This window comes from Hyla sarda, unplaced genomic scaffold (genome assembly GCF_029499605.1).
Source record: "Hyla sarda isolate aHylSar1 unplaced genomic scaffold, aHylSar1.hap1 scaffold_758, whole genome shotgun sequence".
Lineage (NCBI taxonomy): Eukaryota > Metazoa > Chordata > Amphibia > Anura > Hylidae > Hyla > Hyla sarda.
This window is the reverse complement of record NW_026610781.1, coordinates 108823-129730: the sequence shown is the minus strand read 5'-3', so window position 1 is coordinate 129730 and position 20908 is coordinate 108823. Positions and strand designations below refer to the sequence as shown.

Sequence of the window (20908 nt, the reverse complement as noted above, 5' to 3'; positions counted from 1 at the left end):
CTAGTACAGGATCCTTACCCTCAGTGCCTCAATCCTAGATGGCACCCAGTACAGGATCCTTACCCTCAGTGCCTCAATCCTAGATGGCACCCAGTACAGGATCCAAACCCTCAGTGCCTCAATCCTAGATGGCACCCAGTACAGGATCCTTACCCTCAGTGCCCCGATCAATCCTAGATGGCACCCAGTACAGGATCCTTACCTTCAGTGCCCCGATCAATCCTAGATGGCACCCAGTACAGGATCCTTACCCTCAGTGCCTCAATCCTAGATGGCACCCAGTACAGGATCCTTACCCTCAATGCCTCAATCCTAGATGGCACCCAGTACAGGATCCTTACCCTCAGTGCCTCAATCCTAGATGGCACCCAGTACAGGATCCTTACCCTCAGTGCCTCAATCCTAGATGGCACCCAGTACAGGATCCTTACCCTCAGTGCCTCATAGTTACATAGTTACATAGTTAGTATGGTTGAAAAAAGACATACGTCCATCAAGTCCAACCAGGGGATTGAAGGGAAGGATGTAAGGGGATAAGGGAAAGGGATGTAGTTTTATAATTCTGCATAAGCTTTAATGTTATTTTGTTCCAGGAATGTATCTAACCCTGTTTTAAAGCTGTTAATTGTTCCTGCTGTGACCAGTTCCTGAGGTAGACCGTTCCATAAATTCACAGTCCTCACGGTAAAGAAGGCGTGCCGCCCCTTTAGACTAAACCTTTTCTTCTCCAGACGGAGGGAGTGCCCCCTCGTCCTTTGGGGGGGTTTAACCTGGAACAGTTTTTCTCCATATTTTTTGTATGGGCCATTTATATACTTATATACGTTTATCATATCCCCCCTTAAACGTCTCTTCTCAAGACTAAACAATTGTAACTCCTTTAATCGCTCCTCATAGCTAAGATGTTCCATGCCCCATATTAGTTTGGTCGCGCGTCTCTGCACCCTTTCCAACTCTGCAGTGTCCCCTTTATGGACAGGTGACCAAAACTGAACAGCATATTCCAGGTGAGGCCGTACCAATGCTTTATAAAGGGGGAGTATTATACACTATAGACTGTACCAATGCTTTATAAAGGGGGAGTATTATACACTATAGACTGTACCAATGCTTTATAAAGGGGGAGTATTATACACTATAGACTGTACCAATGCTTTATAAAGGGGGAGTATTATGTCCCTGTCCCTGGAGTCCATGCCTCTTTTGATACATGACAATATCCTGCCGACTTTGGAAGCAGCAGCCTGACATTGTGCTATTCTGTAGTCTGTGATCTACAAGTCCCCCAGATCCTTCTCTACCAGTGACTCTGCCAGTTTAATCCCCCCTAAGACATACGACGCTGCAGGTTATTAGTACCCAGATGCATAACTTTACATTTATCCACATTGAACCTCATTTGCCAAGTGGAGGCCCAGACACTTAGTCTATCCAAGTCATCTTGTAACTTATGCACATCCTCTATAGACTGTACCGTGCTACAAAGCTTGGTGTCATCTGCAAAGATAGAAACAGAGCTGTTAATACCATCCTCTATATCATTGATAAATAAATTAAACAGCAGTGGGCCCAGTACTGAACCTTGGGGTACACCACTAATAACCGGGGACCAATCAGAGTACGAATCATTGACCCCCACTCTCTGGGTACGATCCATGATCAGTGTTCAATCCAGTTACAAACTAAAGTTTCCAAACCCAAAGACCTTAACTTACCTGTCAGACGTCTGTGAGGGCCTCAATCCTAGATGGCACCCAGTACAGGATCCTTACCCTCAGTGCCCCGATCAATCCTAGATGGCACCCAGTACAGGATCCTTACCCTCAGTGCCCCGATCAATCCTAGATGGCACCCAGTACAGGATCCTTACCCTCAGTGCCCCGATCAATCCTAGATGGCACCCAGTACAGGATCCTTACCCTCAGTGCCTCAATCCTAGATGGCACCCAGTACAGGATCCTTACCCTCAGTGCCTCAATCCTAGATGGCACCCAGTACAGGATCCTTACCCTCAGTGCCTCAATCCTAGATGGCACCCAGTACAGGATCCTTACCCTCAGTGCCTCAATCCTAGATGGCACCCAGTACAGGATCCTTACCCTCAGTGCCTCAATCCTAGATGGCACCCTGTACAGGATCCTTACCCTCAGTGCCTCAATCCTAGATGGCACCCAATACAGGATCCTTACCCTCAGTGCCTCAATCCTAGATGGCACCCAGTACAGGATCCTTACCCTCAGTGCCCGGATCAATCCTAGATGGCACCCAGTACAGGATCCTTACCCTCAGTGCCTCAATCCTAGATGGCACCTAGTACAGGATCCTTACCATCAGTGCCTCAATCCTAGATATCACCCAGTACAGGATCCTTACCCTCAGTGCCTCAATCCTAGATTGCACCCAGTACATGTTCCTTACCCTCAGTGCCTCAATCCTAGATGGCACCCAGTACAGGATCCTTACCCTCAGTGCCTCAATCCTAGATGGCACCCAGTACAGGATCCTTACCATCAGTGCCTCAATCCTAGATGGCACCCAGTACAGGATCCTTACCCTCAGTGCCTCAATCCTAGATGGCACCCAGTACAGGATCCTTACCATCAGTGCCTCAATCCTAGATGGCACCCAGTACAGGATCCTTACCCTCAGTGCCTCAATCCTAGATGGCACCCAGTACAGGATCCTTACCATCAGTGCCTCAATCCTAGATGGCACCCAGTATAGGATCCTTACCCTCAGTGCCTCAATCCTAGATGGCACCCAGTACAGGATCCTTACCCTCAGGGCCCCGATCCTAGATGGCACCCAGTACAGGATCCTTACCCTCAGTGCCCCGATCAATCCTAGATGGCACCTAGTACAGGATCCTTACCCTCAGTGCCCTGATCAATCCTAGATGGCACCCAGTACAGGATCCTTACCCTCAGTGCCTCAATCCTAGATATCACCCAGTACAGGATCCTTACCCTCAGTGCCCGGATCAATCCTAGATGGCATCCAGTACAGGATCCTTACCATTAGTGCCTCAATCCTAGATGGCACCCAGTATAGTATCCTTACCCTCAGTGCCCCGATCAATCCTAGATGGCACCCAGTACAGGATCCTTACCATCAGTGCCTCAATCCTAGATGGCACCCAGTATAGGATCCTTACCCTCAGTGCCCCGATCAATCCTAGATGGCACCCAGTACAGGATCCTTACCATCAGTGCCTCAATCCTAGATGGCACCTAGTACAGGATCCTTACCATCAGTGCCTCAATCCTAGATGGCACCCAGTACAGGATCCTTACCATCAGTGCCTCAATCCTAGATGGCACCCAGTACAGGATCCTTACCCTCAGTGCCTCAATCCTAGATGGCACCCAGTACAGGATCCTTACCCTCAGTGCCTCAATCCTAGATATCACCCAGTACAGGATCCTTACCATCAGTGCCTCAATCCTAGATGGCACCCAGTACAGGATCCTTACCCTCAGTGCCTCAATACTAGATGGCACCCAGTACAGAATCCTTACCCTCAGTGCCTCAATCCTAGATGGCACCCAGTACAGGATCCTTACCCTCAGTGCCTCAATCCTAGATGGCACCCAGTATAGGATCCTTACCCTCAGTACCCTGATCAATCCTAGATGGCACCCAGTAAAGGATCCTTACCCTCAGTGCCTCAATCCTAGATAGCACCCAGTACAGGATCCTTACCCTCAGTGCCCTGATCAATGCTAGATTGCACCCAGTACAGGATCCTTACCCTCAGTGCCTCAATCCTAGATGGCATCCAGTACAGGATCCTTACCATCAGTGCCTCAATCCTAGATGGCACCCAGTATAGGATCCTTACCCTCAGTGCCTCAATCCTAGATGGCACCCAGTACAGGATCCTTACCCTCAGTGCCCCGATCAATCCTACATGGCACCCAATACAGGATCCTTACCCTCAGTGCCCCGATCAATCCTAGATAGCACCCAGTACAGGATCCTTATTATCAGTGCCTCAATCCTAGATATCACCCAGTACAGGATCCTTACCCTCAGTGCCTCAATCCTAGATGGCACCTATTACAGGATCCTTACCCTCAGCGCCCCGATCAATCCTACATGGCACCCAATACAGGTTCCTTACCCTCAGTGCCCCGATCAATCCTAGATGGCACCCAGTACAGGATCCTTGCCCTCAGTGCCTCAATCCTAGATGGCACCCATTACAGGATCCTTAGGCCCAGTGTCTCAATCCTAGATGGCACCCAGTACAGGATCCTTACCATCAGTGCCTCAATCCTAGATTGCACCCAGTATAGGATCCTTACCATCAGTGCCTCAATCCTAGATGGCACCCAGTACAGGATCCTTACCCTCAGGGCCCCGATCAATCCTAGATAGCACCCAGTACAGGATCCTTACCCTCAGTGCCTCAATCCTAGATGGCACCCAGTACAGGATCCTTACCCTCAGCGCCCCGATCAATCCTAGATGGCACCCAGTACAGGATCCTTACCCTCAGTGCCTCAATCCTAGATGGCACCTAGTACAGTATCCTTACCCTCAGGGCCCCGATCAATCCTAGATGGCACCCAGTACAGAATCCTTACCCTCAGGGCCCCGATCAATCCTAGATAGCACCCAGTACAGGATCCTTACCCTCAGTGCCTCAATCCTAGATGGCACCTAGTACAGTATCCTTACCCTCAGCGCCCCGATCAATCCTAGATTGCACCCAGTACAGGATCCTTATTATCAGTGCCTCAATCCTAGATATCACCCAGTACAGGATCCTTTCCCTCAGTGCCCCGATCAATCCTAGATGGCACCCAGTACAGGATCCTTACCCTCAGTGCCCCGATCAATCCTAGATAGCACCCAGTACAGGATTCTTACCCTCAGTGCCTCAATCCTAGATGGCACCCAGTATAGGATCCTTACTTTCAGTGCCCCGATCAATCCTAGATGGCACCCAGTACAGGATCCTTACCCTCAGTGCCTCAATCCTAGATGGCACCCAGTACAGGATCCTTACCCTCAGTGCCTCAATCAATCCTAGATGGCACCCAGTACAGGATCCTTACCCTCAGTGCCCCGATCAATCCTAGATGGCACCCAGTACAGGATCCTTACCCTCAGTGCCTCAATCCTAGATGGCACCCAGTACAGGATCCTTACCCTCAGTGCCTCAATCCTAGATGGCACCCAGTACAGGATCCTTACCCTCAGTGCCTCAATCCTAGATGGCACCCAGTCCAGGATCCTTACCCTCAGTGCCCCGATCAATCCTAGATGGCACCCAGTACAGGATCCTTACCCTCAGTGCCTCAATCCTAGATGGCACCCAGTATAGGATCCTTACCCTCAGTGCCTCAATCCTAGATGGCACCCAGTATAGGATCCTTACCCTCAGTGCCTCAATCCTAGATGGCACCTAGTACAGGATCCTTACCCTCTGCGCCCCGATCAATCCTACATGGCACCCAATACTGGATCCTTACCCTCAGTGCCCCGATCAATCCTAGATGGCACCCAGTACAGGATCCTTAGGCCCAGTGCCTCAATCCTAGATGGCACCCAGTACAGGATCCTTACCATCAGTGCCTCAATCCTAGATGGCACCCAGTATAGAATCCTTACCATCAGTGCCTCAATCCTAGATGGCACCCAGTACAGGATCCTTACCCTCAGTGCTCCGATCAATCCTAGATGGCACCCAGTATAGGATCCTTACCCTCAGGGCCCCGATCAATCCTAGATAGCACCCAGTACAGGATCCTTACCCTCAGTGCCTCAATCCTAGATGGCACCTAGTACAGTATCCTTACCCTCAGTGCCTCAATCCTAGATATCACCCAGTACAGGATCCTTACCCTCAGTGCCTCAATCCTAGATGGCACCTAGTACAGTATCCTTACCCTCAGTACCCCGATCAATCCTAGATGGCACCCAGTACAGGATCCTTACCCTCAGTGCCTCAATCCTAGAAGGCACCCAGTACAGGATCCTTACCCTCAGTGCCCCGATCAATCCTAGATGGCACCCAGTACAGGATCCTTACCCTCAGTGCCTCAATCCTAGATGGCACCCAGTATAGGATCCTTACCCTCAGTGCCCTGATCAATCCTAGATGGCACCCAGTACATGATAATTACCCTCAGTGCCCCGATCAATCCTAGATGGCACCCAGTACAGGATCCTTACCCTCAGTGCCTCAATCCTAGATGGCACCCAGTACAGGATCCTTACCCTCAGTGCCCCGATCAATCCTAGATGGCATCCAGTACAGGTTCCTTACCCTCAGTGCCTCAATCCTAGATGGCACCCAGTACAGGATTCTTACCCTCAGTGCCTCAATCATTCCTAGATGGCACCCAGTACAGGATCCTTACCCTCAGTGCCCCAATAAATCCTAGATGGCACCCAGTACAGGATCCTTGCCCTCAGTGCCCCGATCAATCCTAGATGGCACCCAGTACAGGATCCTTACCCTCAGTGCCCTGATCAATCCTAGATGGCACCCAGTACAGGATCCTTACCCTCAGGGCCTCAATCCTAGATGGCACCCAGTACAGGATCCTTACCATCAGTGCCTCAATCCTAGATGGCACCCAGTACAGGATCCTTACCCTCAGTGCCTCAATCCTAGATGGCACCTAGTACAGGATCCTTACCCTCAGTGCCCCGATCAATCCTAGATGGCACCCAGTACAGGATCCTTACCCTCAGTGCCCTGATCAATCCTAGATGGCACCCAGTACAGGATCCTTACCCTCAGTGCCCTGATCAATCCTAGATGGCACCCAGTACAGGATCCTTACCCTCAGTGCCTCAATCCTAGAAGCACCCAGTACAGGATCCTTACCCTCAGTGCCTCAATCCTAGATGGCACCCAGTACAGGATTCTTACCCTCAGTACCCCAATAAATCCTAGATGGCACCCAGTACAGGATCCTTACCCTCAGTGCCCCAATAAATCCTAGATGGCACCCAGTACAGGATCCTTACCCTCAGTGCCCCAATAAATCCTAGATGGCACCCAGTACATGTTCCTTACCCTCAGTGCCCCAATAAATCCTAGATGGCACCCAGTACAGGTTCCTTACCCTCAGTGCCTCAATCCTAGATGGCACCCAGTACAGGATTCTTACCCTCAGTACCCCAATAAATCCTAGATGGCACCCAGTACAGGATCCTTACCCTCAGTACCCCAATAAATCCTAGATGCCACCCAGTACAGGATCCTTACCCTCAGTACCCCAATAAATCCTAGATGGCACCCAGTACAGGATTCTTACCCTCAGTACCCCAATAAATCCTAGATGGCACCCAGTATAGGATCCTTACCCTCAATGCCTCAATCCTAGATGGCACCCAGTACAGGATCCTTACCCTCAGTGCCCCGATCAATCCTAGATGGCACCCAGTACAGGATCCTTACCCTCAGTGCCTAAAATAAATCCTAGATGGCACCCAGTACAGGATCCTTACCCTCAGTGCCCCGATCAATCCTAGATGGCACCCAGTACAGGATCCTTACCCTCAGTGCCCCAATAAATCCTAGATGGCACCCAGTACAGGATCATTATGCCCAGTACCCTGGGTCTCCCAGTGGGCACTTGGTTATTTGCATATACTGTATAAAGAATGCACATTCCTGGGCATTGACAGATGCAGTGGGGTGCCGGTGGGCTTTGTCTCCCTGCCTGGGGTTATTACACAACAAGGCTTCACAGATTCCATTGCCCCCACTGACTGGCAGACTCCCCCACCTGTTCGCCCGTGACAGCTCCATGTATTTGTATTGTCCTAGAGAGAAATAAACGTGATTCTGACCCATGAGATGGAGCTGAAAAAGACTGAAAAAGAGGAACCAAGAACATCCCCGGTGCCCACGTAAGTTACAGGAGTGATGCCGCCATGTGCAGAGAGCTGAGAATTTCGATGCCTTGACTCCTGTTTATATTTTGTAGAAGTAACCAAGTTTCTCAAAACTGTGGGCAAGAGTTCTGCCAAAACCGAAAAGAGCATGGCAGCATAGAGACCGTGCACCTAGAGAATGAGGTACGGTCATACAGGGGGCTCAGGGGGTCCGAACCTGGAGCAGCACATGGAGGGGGGAGACAGTGCACCTAGAGAATGAGGTACAGTCATACAGGGGGCTCAGGGGGTCCGAACCTGGAGCAGCACATGGAGGGGGGAGACAGTGCACCTAGAGAATGAGGTACAGTCATACAGGGGGCTCAGGGGGTCCGGACCTGGAGCAGCACATGGAGGGGGAAGACAGTGCACCTAGAGAATGAGGTACAGTCATACAGGGGGCTCAGGGGGTCCGAACCTGGAGCAGCACATGGAGGGGGGAGACAGTGCACCTAGAGAATGAGGTACAGTCATACAGGGGGCTCAGGGGGTCCGGACCTGGAGCAGCACATGGGAGACAGCATAGAGACAGTGCACTTAGAGAATGAGGTACAGTCATACAGGGGGCTCAGGGGGTCCGGACCTGGAGCAGCACATGGAGGGGGGAGACAGTGCACCTAGAGAATGAGGTACAGTCATACAGGGGGCTCAGGGGGTCCGGACCTGGAGCAGCACATGGGAGACAGCATAGAGACAGTGCACTTAGAGAATGAGGTACGGTCATACAGGGGGCTCAGGGGGTCCGGGCCTGGAGTGGTGGTGGTAGGAGGTGGTGGTGGTAGTAGTAAGTAGTTCTCCATGATGTTCTTGTTGATTTGCCTTGGCCTCTGATGTTCTTGTTGCTTTGCCTTGGCTTCTTTCAGGACAGTGACGATGAATGGTCTGTGTTGCTGGAAGCGACTGACCCCTCTGTCGCTCAGCTCAGTACTCCTTTTCTCCTCCTCAAGGATCCCAATTTCCGAAACAAAGTTCATCGACGGTTGCGGGACTGCTACCCTCCGGTCAGTTTATGCTCCATTATATGCTTACATTACACATCTATCGATCACATATTGATGCAGGTGTCATTACTTTGTGTCATGTTTCTCTAGGCGTCGCTGGAGTCGGTATCTCGCCTGCGGCCAGCACTTCGTGTCACATGTAACCTCTTGTCCTCGGGATGTGATCCGCTTCTACTTTCGGACCTTTGTTTAGATTTGCAGTTTCCTCATTTCCTTCTACAGCTTATAAATCAGTCCCTGGAGGCCGATGTGCATCAGGTGAGCAGGAGAATAGTAGGTGTCCATCTCTATAGCTGGAGAATAGTGGGAGCCCATCTCTATATAGCTGTAGAATAGTGAGCGTCCATCTCTATATAGCTGGAGAATAGTGAGCGTCCATCTGTATCTATAGCTGGAGAATAGTGGGCGTCCATCTCTATAGCTGGAGAATAGTGGGAGCCCATCTCTATATAGCTGTAGAATAGTGAGTGTCCATCTCTATATAGCTGGAGAATAGTGAGCGTCCATCTGTATCTATAGCTGGAGAATAGTGGGAGCCCATCTCTATATAGCTGTAGAATAGTGAGCGTCCACCTCTATATAGCTGGAGAATAGTGAGCGTCCATCTGTATCTATAGCTGGAGAATAGTGGGCGTCCATCTCTATAGCTGGAGAATAGTGAGAGCCCATCTCTATAGCTGGAGAATAGTGAGCGTCCATCTCTATATAGCTGGAGAATAGTGAGCGTCCATCTCTATCTATAGCTGGAGAATAGTGGGCGTCCATCTCTATAGCTGGAGAATAGTGAGCGCCCATCTCTATCTATAGCTGGAGAATAGTGAGCGTCCATCTCTATCTATAGCTGGAGAATAGTGGGCGTCCATCTCTATAGCTGGAGAATAGTGGGAGCCCATCTCTATATAGCTGTAGAATAGTGAGTGTCCATCTCTATATAGCTGGAGAATAGTGAGCGTCCATCTGTATCTATAGCTGGAGAATAGTGGGAGCCCATCTCTATATAGCTGTAGAATAGTGAGCGTCCATCTCTATATAGCTGGAGAATAGTGAGCGTCCATCTGTATCTATAGGTGGAGAATAGTGGGCGTCCATCTGTATCTATAGCTGGAGAATAGTGGGCGTCCATCTCTATAGCTGGAGAATAGTGGGAGCCCATCTCTATAGCTGGAGAAAAGTGAGCGTCCATCTCTATATAGCTGGAGAATAGTGAGCGTCCATCTCTATAGCTGGAGAATAGTGGGCGTCCATCTCTATAGCTGGAGAATAGTGAGCGCCCATCTCTATATAGCTGGAGAATAATGAGCGTCCATCTCTATATAGCTGTAGAATAGTGAGCGTCCATCTCTATAGCTGGAGAATAGTGAGCGTCCATCTGTATCTATAGCTGGAGAATAGTAGGCATCCATCTCTATATCTGGAGAATAGTGAGCGTCCATCTCTATAGCTGGAGAATAGTGAGCGTCCATCTCTATAGCTGGAGAATAGAAGGTTTCCATCTGTATCTATAGCTGGAGAATAGTAGGTGTCCATCTCTATAGCTGGAGAATAGTGGGCGTCCATCTCTATAGCTGGAGAATAGTGTGCGTCCATCTCTATAGCTGGAGAATAGTGTGCGTCCATCTCTATAGCTTATGGAAAGGAAGGATTGTCCGGCACCAGGTATGCTCTAAAAGATTGCTTTTATTCATGCCATAGCAAGGAAACAGACATCACAGGACTGTGGTAATCTGACGCGTTTCGCTCTCTCTTGAGCTTAAACGTAGACTAAATTCAACAGACCTGTTGAAGCCGACATACGCTGTTGAAGCCGGGGCGGGACCGGTGGGTCCGTGACAGCACAGGTGTGTCGGAGATTTGGCTCCGGAGGTGAGCGGACACCACTGCATTTGGACATCTCTATAGCTGGAGAATAGTGGGCGTCCATTTCTATAGCTGGAGAATAGTGTGCGTCCATCTCTATAGCTGGAGAATAGTGTGCGTCCATCTCTATAGCTGGAGAATAGTGGGCGTCCATGTCTTTATAGCTGGAGAATAGTGGGTGTCCATCTCTACATAGCTGGAGAATAGTGGGTGTCCATCTCTATAGCTGGAGTATAGTGGGCGTCCATCTCTATAGCTGTAGAATAGTGGGTGTCCATCTGTATCTATAGCTGGAGAATAGTGGGCATCCATCTCTATAGCTGGAGAATAGTGGGTGTCCATCTCTATAGCTGGAGAATAGTGGGCGTCCATCTCTATAGCTGTAGAATAGTGGGTGTCCATCTGTATCTATAGCTGGAGAATAGTAGGCATCCAGCTCTATAGCTGTAGAATAGTGGGCGTCCATCTCTATAGCTGTAGAATAGTGGGCGTCCATCTGTATCTATAGCTGGAGAATAGTAGGTGTCCATCTCTATAGCTGTAGAATAGTGAGCGTCCATCTCTATATAGCTGTAGAATAGTGAGCATCCATCTCTATATAGCTGTAGAATAGTGAGCGGCCATCTGTATCTATAGCGGGAGAATAGTGGGCATCCGTCTGTATCTATAGCTGTAGAATAGTGGGCGTCCATCTCTATATAGCTGTAGAATAGTAAGCGTCCATCTCTATATAGCTGTAGAATAGTGAGCGTCCATCTGTATCTATAGCTGGAGAATAGTGGGCATCCATCTGTATCTATAGCTGGAGAATAGTGGGCGTCCATCTCTATAGCTGGAGAATAGTGAGCGTCCATCTCTATATAGCTGGAGAATAGTGAGCGTCCATCTCTATATAGCTGTAGAATAGTGAGCGTCCATCTGTATCTATAGCTGGAGAATAGTGGGCATCCATCTCTATAGCTGGAGAATAGTGGGCGTCCATCTCTATATAGCTGGAGAATAATGAGCGTCCATCTCTATATCTGTAGAATAGTGAGCGTCCATCTGTATCTATAGCTGGAGAATAGTGGGCGTCCATCTCTATAGCTGGAGAATAGTGGGCATCCATCTGTATATATAGCTGGAGAATTGTTGGGCGTCCATCTTTATCTATAGCTGGAGAATAGTGGGCGTCCATCTGTCTCTATAGCGGGAGAATAATGGGCATCCATCTGTATCTATAGCTGGAGAATAATAGACATCCGTCTGTATCTATAGCTGGAGAATAGTGGGCGTCCATCTCTATAGCTGGAGAATAGTGGGCATCCATCTGCATCTATAGCTGGAGAATAGTGGGCATCCATCTGTATCTATAGCTGGAGAATAGTGGGCATCCATCTGCATCTATAGCTGGAGAATAGTGGGCATCCATTTCTATAGCTGGAGAATAGTGGGCGTCCATCTCTATAGCTGGAGTATAGTGGGCATCCATCTGTATCTATAGCTGGAGAATAGTAGGTGTCTATCTCTATAGCTGTAGAATAGTGGGCATCCATCTGTATCTATATCTGGAGAATAGTGGGCGTCCATCTCTATAGCTGGAGAATAGTGGGCGTCCATGTCTTTATAGCTGGAGAATAGTGGGCGTCCATGTCTTTATAGCTGGAGAATAGTGGGCGTCCATGTCTTTATAGCTGGAGAATAGTGGGCGTCCATCTCTATATAGCTAGGTGTCCATCTGTATCTATAGCTGGAGAAACGTGGGCGTCCATCTGTATCTATATCTGGAGAATAGTGAGCGTCCATTTTCTATCTGGAGAATAGTGGGCGTCCATTTCTATAGCTGGAGAATAGTGAGCGTCCATCTCTATATAGCTGGAGAATAGTGGCCGTGCATCTGTATCTATACCTGGAGGATAGTGGGCAATCATCTCTATAGCTGGAGAATAGTGGGCGTCCATCTGTATCGATAGCTGTAGAATAGTGAGCGTCCATCTCTATATAGCTGGAGAATAGTGGGCGTCCATTTCTATAGCTGGGGAATAGTGGGCATCCATCTGTATCTATAGCTGGAGAATAGAAGGTTTCCATCTGTATCTATATCTGGAGAATAGTGGGCGTCCATCTCTATAGCTGGAGAATAGTGGGCGTCCATCTCTATGGCTGGAGAATAGTGGGCGTCCATTTCTATAGCTGGAGAATAGTGGGCATCCATCTGTATCTATAGCTGGAGAATAGTGGGCGTCCATCTCTATAGCTGGAGAATAGTGGGCGTCCATTTCTATAGCTGGAGAATAGTGGGCGTCCATCTCTATAGCTGGAGAATAGTGGGCGTCCATCTCTATAGCTGGAGAATAGTGGGCGTCCATCTCTATAGCTGGAGAATAGTGGGCGTCCATTTCTATAGCTGGAGAATAGTGAGCGTCCATCTCTACATAGCTGGAGAATAGTGGGCGTCCATTTCTATAGCTGGAGAATAGTGGGCGTCCATCTGTATCTATAGCTGGAGAATAGTGGGCGTCCATCTGTATCTATAGCTGGATAGTTGGCTGCACAGGAAGGGTCCAGAGATGTTTTTTTCAATAGTTGGGTTATGATAGAGTGTTTGAAGGAGGAGGGAAAGACCCCAGAAGAGAGGGAGAGGTTACATAGTTACATAGTTAGTACGGTCGAAAAAAGACATATGTCCATCAAGTTCAACCAGGGAATTAAGGGGTAGGGGTGCGGCGCGATATTGGGGAAGGGATGAGATTTTATATTTCTTCATAAGCATTAATGTTATTTTGTTCCAGGAATGTATCTAATCCTGTTTTAAAGCTGTTAATTGTTCCTGCTGTGACCAGTTCCTGAGGTAGACTGTTCCATAAATTCACAGTCCTCACGGTAAAGAAGGCGTGTCGCCCCTTTAGACTAAACCTTTTCTTCTCCAGATGGAGGGAGTGCCCCCTCGTCCTTTGGGGGGGTTTAACCTGGAACAGTTTTTCTCCATATTTTTTGTATGGGCCATTTATATACTTATATACGTTTATCATATCCCCCCTTATACGTCTCTTCTCAAGACTAAACAATTGTAACTCCTTTAATCGCTCCTCATAGCTAAGATGTTCCATGCCCCATATTAGTTTAGTCGCGCGTCTCTGCACCCTTTCCAGCTCCGCAGTGTCCCTTTTATGGACAGGTGCCCAAAACTGAACAACATATTCCAGGTGAGGCCGTACCAATGCTTTATAAAGGGGGAGTATTATACACTATAGACTGTACCAATGCTTTATAAAGGGGGAGTATTATACACTATAGACTGTACCAATACTTTATAAAGGGGGAGTATTATACACTATAGACTGTACCAATGCTTTATAAAGGGGGAGTATTATACACTATAGACTGTACCAATGCTTTATAAAGGGGGAGTATTATACACTATAGACTGTACCAATGCTTTATAAAGGGGGAGTATTATACACTATAGACTGTACCAATGCTTTATAAAGGGGGAGTATTATACACTATAGACTGTACCAATGCTTTATAAAGGGGGAGTATTATACACTATAGACTGTACCAATGCTTTATAAAGGGGGAGTATTATACACTATAGACTGTACCAATGCTTTATAAAGGGGGAGTATTATACACTATAGACTGTACCAATGCTTTATAAAGGGGGAGTATTATACACTATAGACTGTACCAATGCTTTATAAAGGGGGAGTATTATACACTATAGACTGTACCAATGCTTTATAAAGGGGGAGTATTATACACTATAGACTGTACCAATGCTTTATAAAGGGGGAGTATTATACACTATAGACTGTACCAATGCTTTATAAAGGGGGAGTATTATACACTATAGACTGTACCAATGCTTTATAAAGGGGGAGTATTATACACTATAGACTGTACCAATGCTTTATAAAGGGGGAGTATTATACACTATAGACTGTACCAATGCTTTATAAAGGGGGAGTATTATACACTATAGACTGTACCAATGCTTTATAAAGGGGGAGTATTATACACTATAGACTGTACCAATGCTTTATAAAGGGGGAGTATTATACACTATAGACTGTACCAATGCTTTATAAAGGGGGAGTATTATACACTATAGACTGTACCAATGCTTTATAAAGGGGGAGTATTATACACTATAGACTGTACCAATGCTTTATAAAGGGGGAGTATTATACACTATAGACTGTACCAATGCTTTATAAAGGGGGAGTATTATACACTATAGACTGTACCAATGCTTTATAAAGGGGGAGTATTATACACTATAGACTGTACCAATGCTTTATAAAGGGGGAGTATTATACACTATAGACTGTACCAATGCTTTATAAAGGGGGAGTATTATACACTATAGACTGTACCAATGCTTTATAAAGGGGGAGTATTATACACTATAGACTGTACCAATGATTTATAAAGGGGGAGTATTATACACTATAGACTGTACCAATGCTTTATAAAGGGGGAGTATTATACACTATAGACTGTACCAATGCTTTATAAAGGGGGAGTATTATACACTATAGACTGTACCAATGCTTTATAAAGGGGGAGTATTATACACTATAGACTGTACCAATGCTTTATAAAGGGGGAGTATTATACACTATAGACTGTACCAATGCTTTATAAAGGGGGAGTATTATACACTATAGACTGTACCAATGCTTTATAAAGGGGGAGTATTATACACTATAGACTGTACCAATGCTTTATAAAGGGGGAGTATTATACACTATAGACTGTACCAATGCTTTATAAAGGGGGAGTATTATACACTATAGACTGTACCAATGCTTTATAAAGGGGGAGTATTATACACTATAGACTGTGCCAATGCTTTATAAAGGGGGAGTATTATACACTATAGACTGTGCCAATGCTTTATAAAGGGGGAGTATTATACACTATAGACTGTACCAATGCTTTATAAAGGGGGAGTATTATACACTATAGACTGTGCCAATGCTTTATAAAGGGGGAGTATTATACACTATAGACTGTACCAATGCTTTATAAAGGGGGAGTATTATACACTATAGACTGTACCAATGCTTTATAAAGGGGGAGTATTATACACTATAGACTGTACCAATGCTTTATAAAGGGGGAGTATTATACACTATAGACTGTACCAATGCTTTATAAAGGGGGAGTATTATACACTATAGACCGTACCAATGCTTTATAAAGGGGGAGTATTATACACTATAGACCGTACCAATGCTTTATAAAGGGGGAGTATTATACACTATAGACCGTACCAATGCTTTATAAAGGGGGAGTATTATACACTATAGACTGTACCAATGCTTTATAAAGGGGGAGTATTATACACTATAGACTGTACCAATGCTTTATAAAGGGGGAGTATTATACACTATAGACTGTACCAATGCTTTATAAAGGGGGAGTATTATACACTATAGACCGTACCAATGCTTTATAAAGGGGGAGTATTATACACTATAGACTGTACCAATGCTTTATAAAGGGGGAGTATTATACACTATAGACTGTACCAATGCTTTATAAAGGGGGAGTATTATACACTATAGACTGTACCAATGCTTTATAAAGGGGGAGTATTATATACTATAGACTGTACCAATGCTTTATAAAGGGGGAGTATTATACACTATAGACTGTACCAATGCTTTATAAAGGGGGAGTATTATACACTATAGACTGTACCAATGCTTTATAAAGGGGGAGTATTATACACTATAGACTGTACCAATGCTTTATAAAGGGGGAGTATTATATACTATGGACTGTACCAATGCTTTATAAAGGGGGAGTATTATACACTATAGACTGTACCAATGCTTTATAAAGGGGGAGTATTATACACTATAGACTGTACCAATGCTTTATAAAGGGGGAGTATTATACACTATAGACTGTACCAATGCTTTATAAAGGGGGAGTATTATACACAATAGACTGTACCAATGCTTTATAAAGGGGGAGTATTATACACTATAGACTGTACCAATGCTTTATAAAGGGGGAGTATTATACACTATAGACTGTACCAATGCTTTATAAAGGGGGAGTATTATACACTATAGACTGTACCAATGCTTTATAAAGGGGGAGTATTATACACTATAGACTGTACCAATGCTTTATAAAGGGGGAGTATTATACACTATAGACTGTACCAATGCTTTATAAAGGGGGAGTATTATACACTATAGACTGTACCAATGCTTTATAAAGGGGGAGTATTATACACTATAGACTGTACCAATGCTTTATAAAGGGGGAGTATTATACACTATAGACTGTACCAATGCTTTATAAAGGGGGAGTATTATACACTATAGACCGTACCAATGCTTTATAAAGGGGGAGTATTATACACTATAGACTGTACCAATGCTTTATAAAGGGGGAGTATTATACACTATAGACTGTACCAATGCTTTATAAAGGGGGAGTATTATGTCCCTGGAGTCCAGGCCTCTTTTTATACATGACAATATCCTGCCGGCCTTGGAAGCAGCAGCCTGACATTGTGCTATTCTGTAGTCTGTGATCTACAAGTCCCCCAGATCCTTCTCTACCAGTGACTCTGCCAGTTTAATCCCCCCTAAGACATACGACGCTGCAGGTTATTAGTATACACAGCCCCCCTCTATATACACAGCCCCCCCCTCTATATACACAGCCCCCCTCTATATACACAGCCCCCCCCTCTATATACACAGCCCCCCTCTATATACACAAGCCCCCCTCTATATACACAGCCCCCCTCTATATACACAGCCCCCCTCTATATATACAGCCCCCCCTCTATATACACAGCCCCCCCCCTCTATATACACAGCCCCCCTCTATATACACAGCCCCCCCTCTATATACACAGCCCCCCCTCTATATACACAGCCCCCTCTATATACACAGCCCCCTCTATATACACAGCCCCCTCTATATACACAGCCCACCTCTATATATACAGCCCCCCTCTATATACACAGCCCCCCCTCTATATACACAGCCCCCCTAAGACATACGACGCTGCAGGTTATTAGTATACACAGCCCCTCTCTATATACACAGCCCCCCTCTATATACACAGCCCCCCTCTATATACACAGCCATTCCTCTATATACACAGCCCTCCCCCTCTATATACACATCCTCTATATACACAGCCCCCCCTCTATATACACAGCCCCCTTCTATATACACAGCCCCCCCTCTATATACACAGCCCCCCTCTATATACACAGCCATTCCTCTATATACACAGCCCTCCCCCTCTATATACACAGCCCCCTTCTATATACACAGCCCCCCCTCTATATATACACAGCCCCCCCTCTATATACACATCCTCTATATACACAGCCCCCCTCTATATACACAGCCCCCCTGTATATACACAGCCCCCCTCTATATACACAGCCCCCCTCTATATACACAGCCCCCCTCTATATACAGAGCCCCCTCTATATACACAGCCCCCCTCTATATACACAGCCCCCCCTCTATATACACAGCCCCCCCTCTATATACACAGCCCCCCCTCTATATACACAGCCCTCCTCTATATACACAGCCATTCCTCTATATACACAGCCCCCCCTGTATATACACAGCCCCCTCTATATACACAGCCCCCCTCTATATACACAGCCCCCCCCTCTATATACACAGCCCCCCTCTATATACACAGCCCCCCTCTATATACACAGCCCCCCCTCTATATACACAGCCCCCCTCTATATACACAGCCCCCCCTTCTATATACAGAGCTCCCCTCTATATACACAGCCCCCCTCTATATACACAGCCCCCCCTCTATATACACAGCCCCCCCTCCATATACACAGCCCCCCCTCTATATACACAGCCCCCCCCTCTATATACACAGCCCCCCCTCTATATACACAGCCCCCCCTCTATATACACAGCCCCCCTCTATATACACAGCCCCCCCTCTATATACACAGCCCCCCCTCTATATACACAGCCCCCCCTCTATATACACAGCCCCCCCTCTATATACACAGCCCCCCCTCTATATACACAGCCCCCTCTATATACACAGCCCCCCCTCTATATACACAGCCCCCCCCTCTATATACACAGCCCCCCCTCTATATACACAGCCCCCCCTCTATATACACAGCCCCCTCTATATACACAGCCCCCCCTCTATATACACAGCCCCCCCTCTATATACACAGCCCCCCTCTATATACACAGCCATTCCTCTATATACAGAGCTCCCCTCTATATACACAGCCCCCCTCTATATACACAGCCCCCCCTCTATATACACAGCCCCCCCTCTATATACACAGCCCCCCCTCTATATACACAGCCCCCCCTCTATATACACAGCCCCCCTCTATATACACAGCCCCCTCTATATACACAGCCCCCCCTCTATATACACAGCCCCCCTCTATATACACAGCCATTCCTCTATATACAGAGCTCCCCTCTATATACACAGCCCCCCTCTATATACACAGCCCCCCCTCTATATACACAGCCCCCCCTCTATATACACAGCCCCCTCTATATACACAGCCCCCCTCTATATACACAGCCCCCCCTCTATATACACAGCCCCCCCTCTATATACACAGCCCCCCCTCTATATACACAGCCCCCCTCTATATACACAGCCCCCCTCTATATACACAGCCCCCCTCTATATACACAGCCCCCCTCTATATACACAGCCCCCCTCTATATACACAGCCCCCCACTATATACACAGCCCCCCCTCTATATCCACAGCCCCCCCTCTATATACACAGCCCACCCCTCTATATACACAGCCCCCCTCTATATACACAGCCCCCTCTATATACACAGCCCCCCTCTATACACAGCCCCCTCTATATACACAGCCCCCCCTCTATACACAGCCCCCTCTATATACACAGCCCCCTCTATATACACAGCCCCCCTCTATATACACAGCCCCCCCTCTATATACACAGCCCCCCCTCTATATACACAGCCCCCCCTCTATATACACAGCCCCCCCTCTATATACACAGCCCCCCCTCTATATACACAGCCCCCCTCTATATACACAGCCATTCCTCTATATACACAGCCCCCCTCTATATACACAGCCCCCCTCTATATACACAGCCCCCTCTATATACACAGCCCCTCTATATACACAGCCCCCCACTATATACACAGCCCCCCCACTATATACACAGCCCCCCTCTATATACACAGCCCCCCTCTATATACACAGCCCCCCTCTATATACACAGCCCCCCCTCTATATACACAGCCCCCCCTCTATATACACAGCCCCCCTCTATATACACAGCCCCCCTCTATATACACAGCCCCCCTCTATATACACAGCCCCCCCTCTATATACACAGCCCCCCTCTCTATATATACAGCCCCCCTCTATATACACAGCCCCCCTCTATATACACAGCCCCCCCTCTATATACACAGCCCCCCTCTATATACACAGCCCCCCCTCTATATACACAGCCCCCCTCTATATACACAGCCCCCCTCTATATACACAGCCCCCCCTCTATATACACAGCCCCCCCTCTATATACACAGCCCCCCACTATATACACAGCCCCCCCACTATATACACAGCCCCCCTCTATATACACAGCCCCCCTCTATATACACAGCCCCCCCTCTATATACACAGCCCCCCTCTATATACACAGCCCCCCACTATATACACAGCCCCCCCACTATATACACAGCCCCCTCTATATACACAGCCCCCCCCTCTATATACACAGCCCCCCTCTATATACACAGCCCCCCTCTATATACACAGCCCCCCCTCTATATACACAGCCCCCCTCTATATACACAGCCCCCCCTCTATATACACAGCCCCCCTCTATATACACAGCCCCCCCTCTATATACACAGCCCCCCCTCTATATACACAGCCCCCTCTATATACACAGCCCCCCTCTATATACACAGCCCCCCTCTATATACACAGCCCCCCCACTATATACACAGCCCCCCTCTATATATACACAGCCCCCCCTCTATATACACAGCCCCCCTCTATATACACAGCCCCCCCCCTCTATATACACAGCCCCCCACTATATACACAGCCCCCCCTCTATATACACAGCCCCCCCTCTATATACACAGCCCCCCCTCTATATCCA

The 20908-nt window shown here is 47.4% G+C and overlaps 1 protein-coding gene across 1 annotated transcript in view; it reads left to right on the top strand.

The window, feature by feature from the left end:
• Window positions 1–20908, top strand: part of STK36 (serine/threonine kinase 36) — a gene marked incomplete at its 3' end in the record, with an annotated part of 143100 nt that overhangs the window by 23156 nt on the left and 99036 nt on the right. The window contains 4 exon segments of the mRNA XM_056554499.1: window positions 7793–7875; window positions 7953–8043; window positions 8763–8900; window positions 8991–9158. Of these exon segments, the coding sequence (XP_056410474.1) occupies window positions 7793–7875; window positions 7953–8043; window positions 8763–8900; window positions 8991–9158 (480 nt within the window).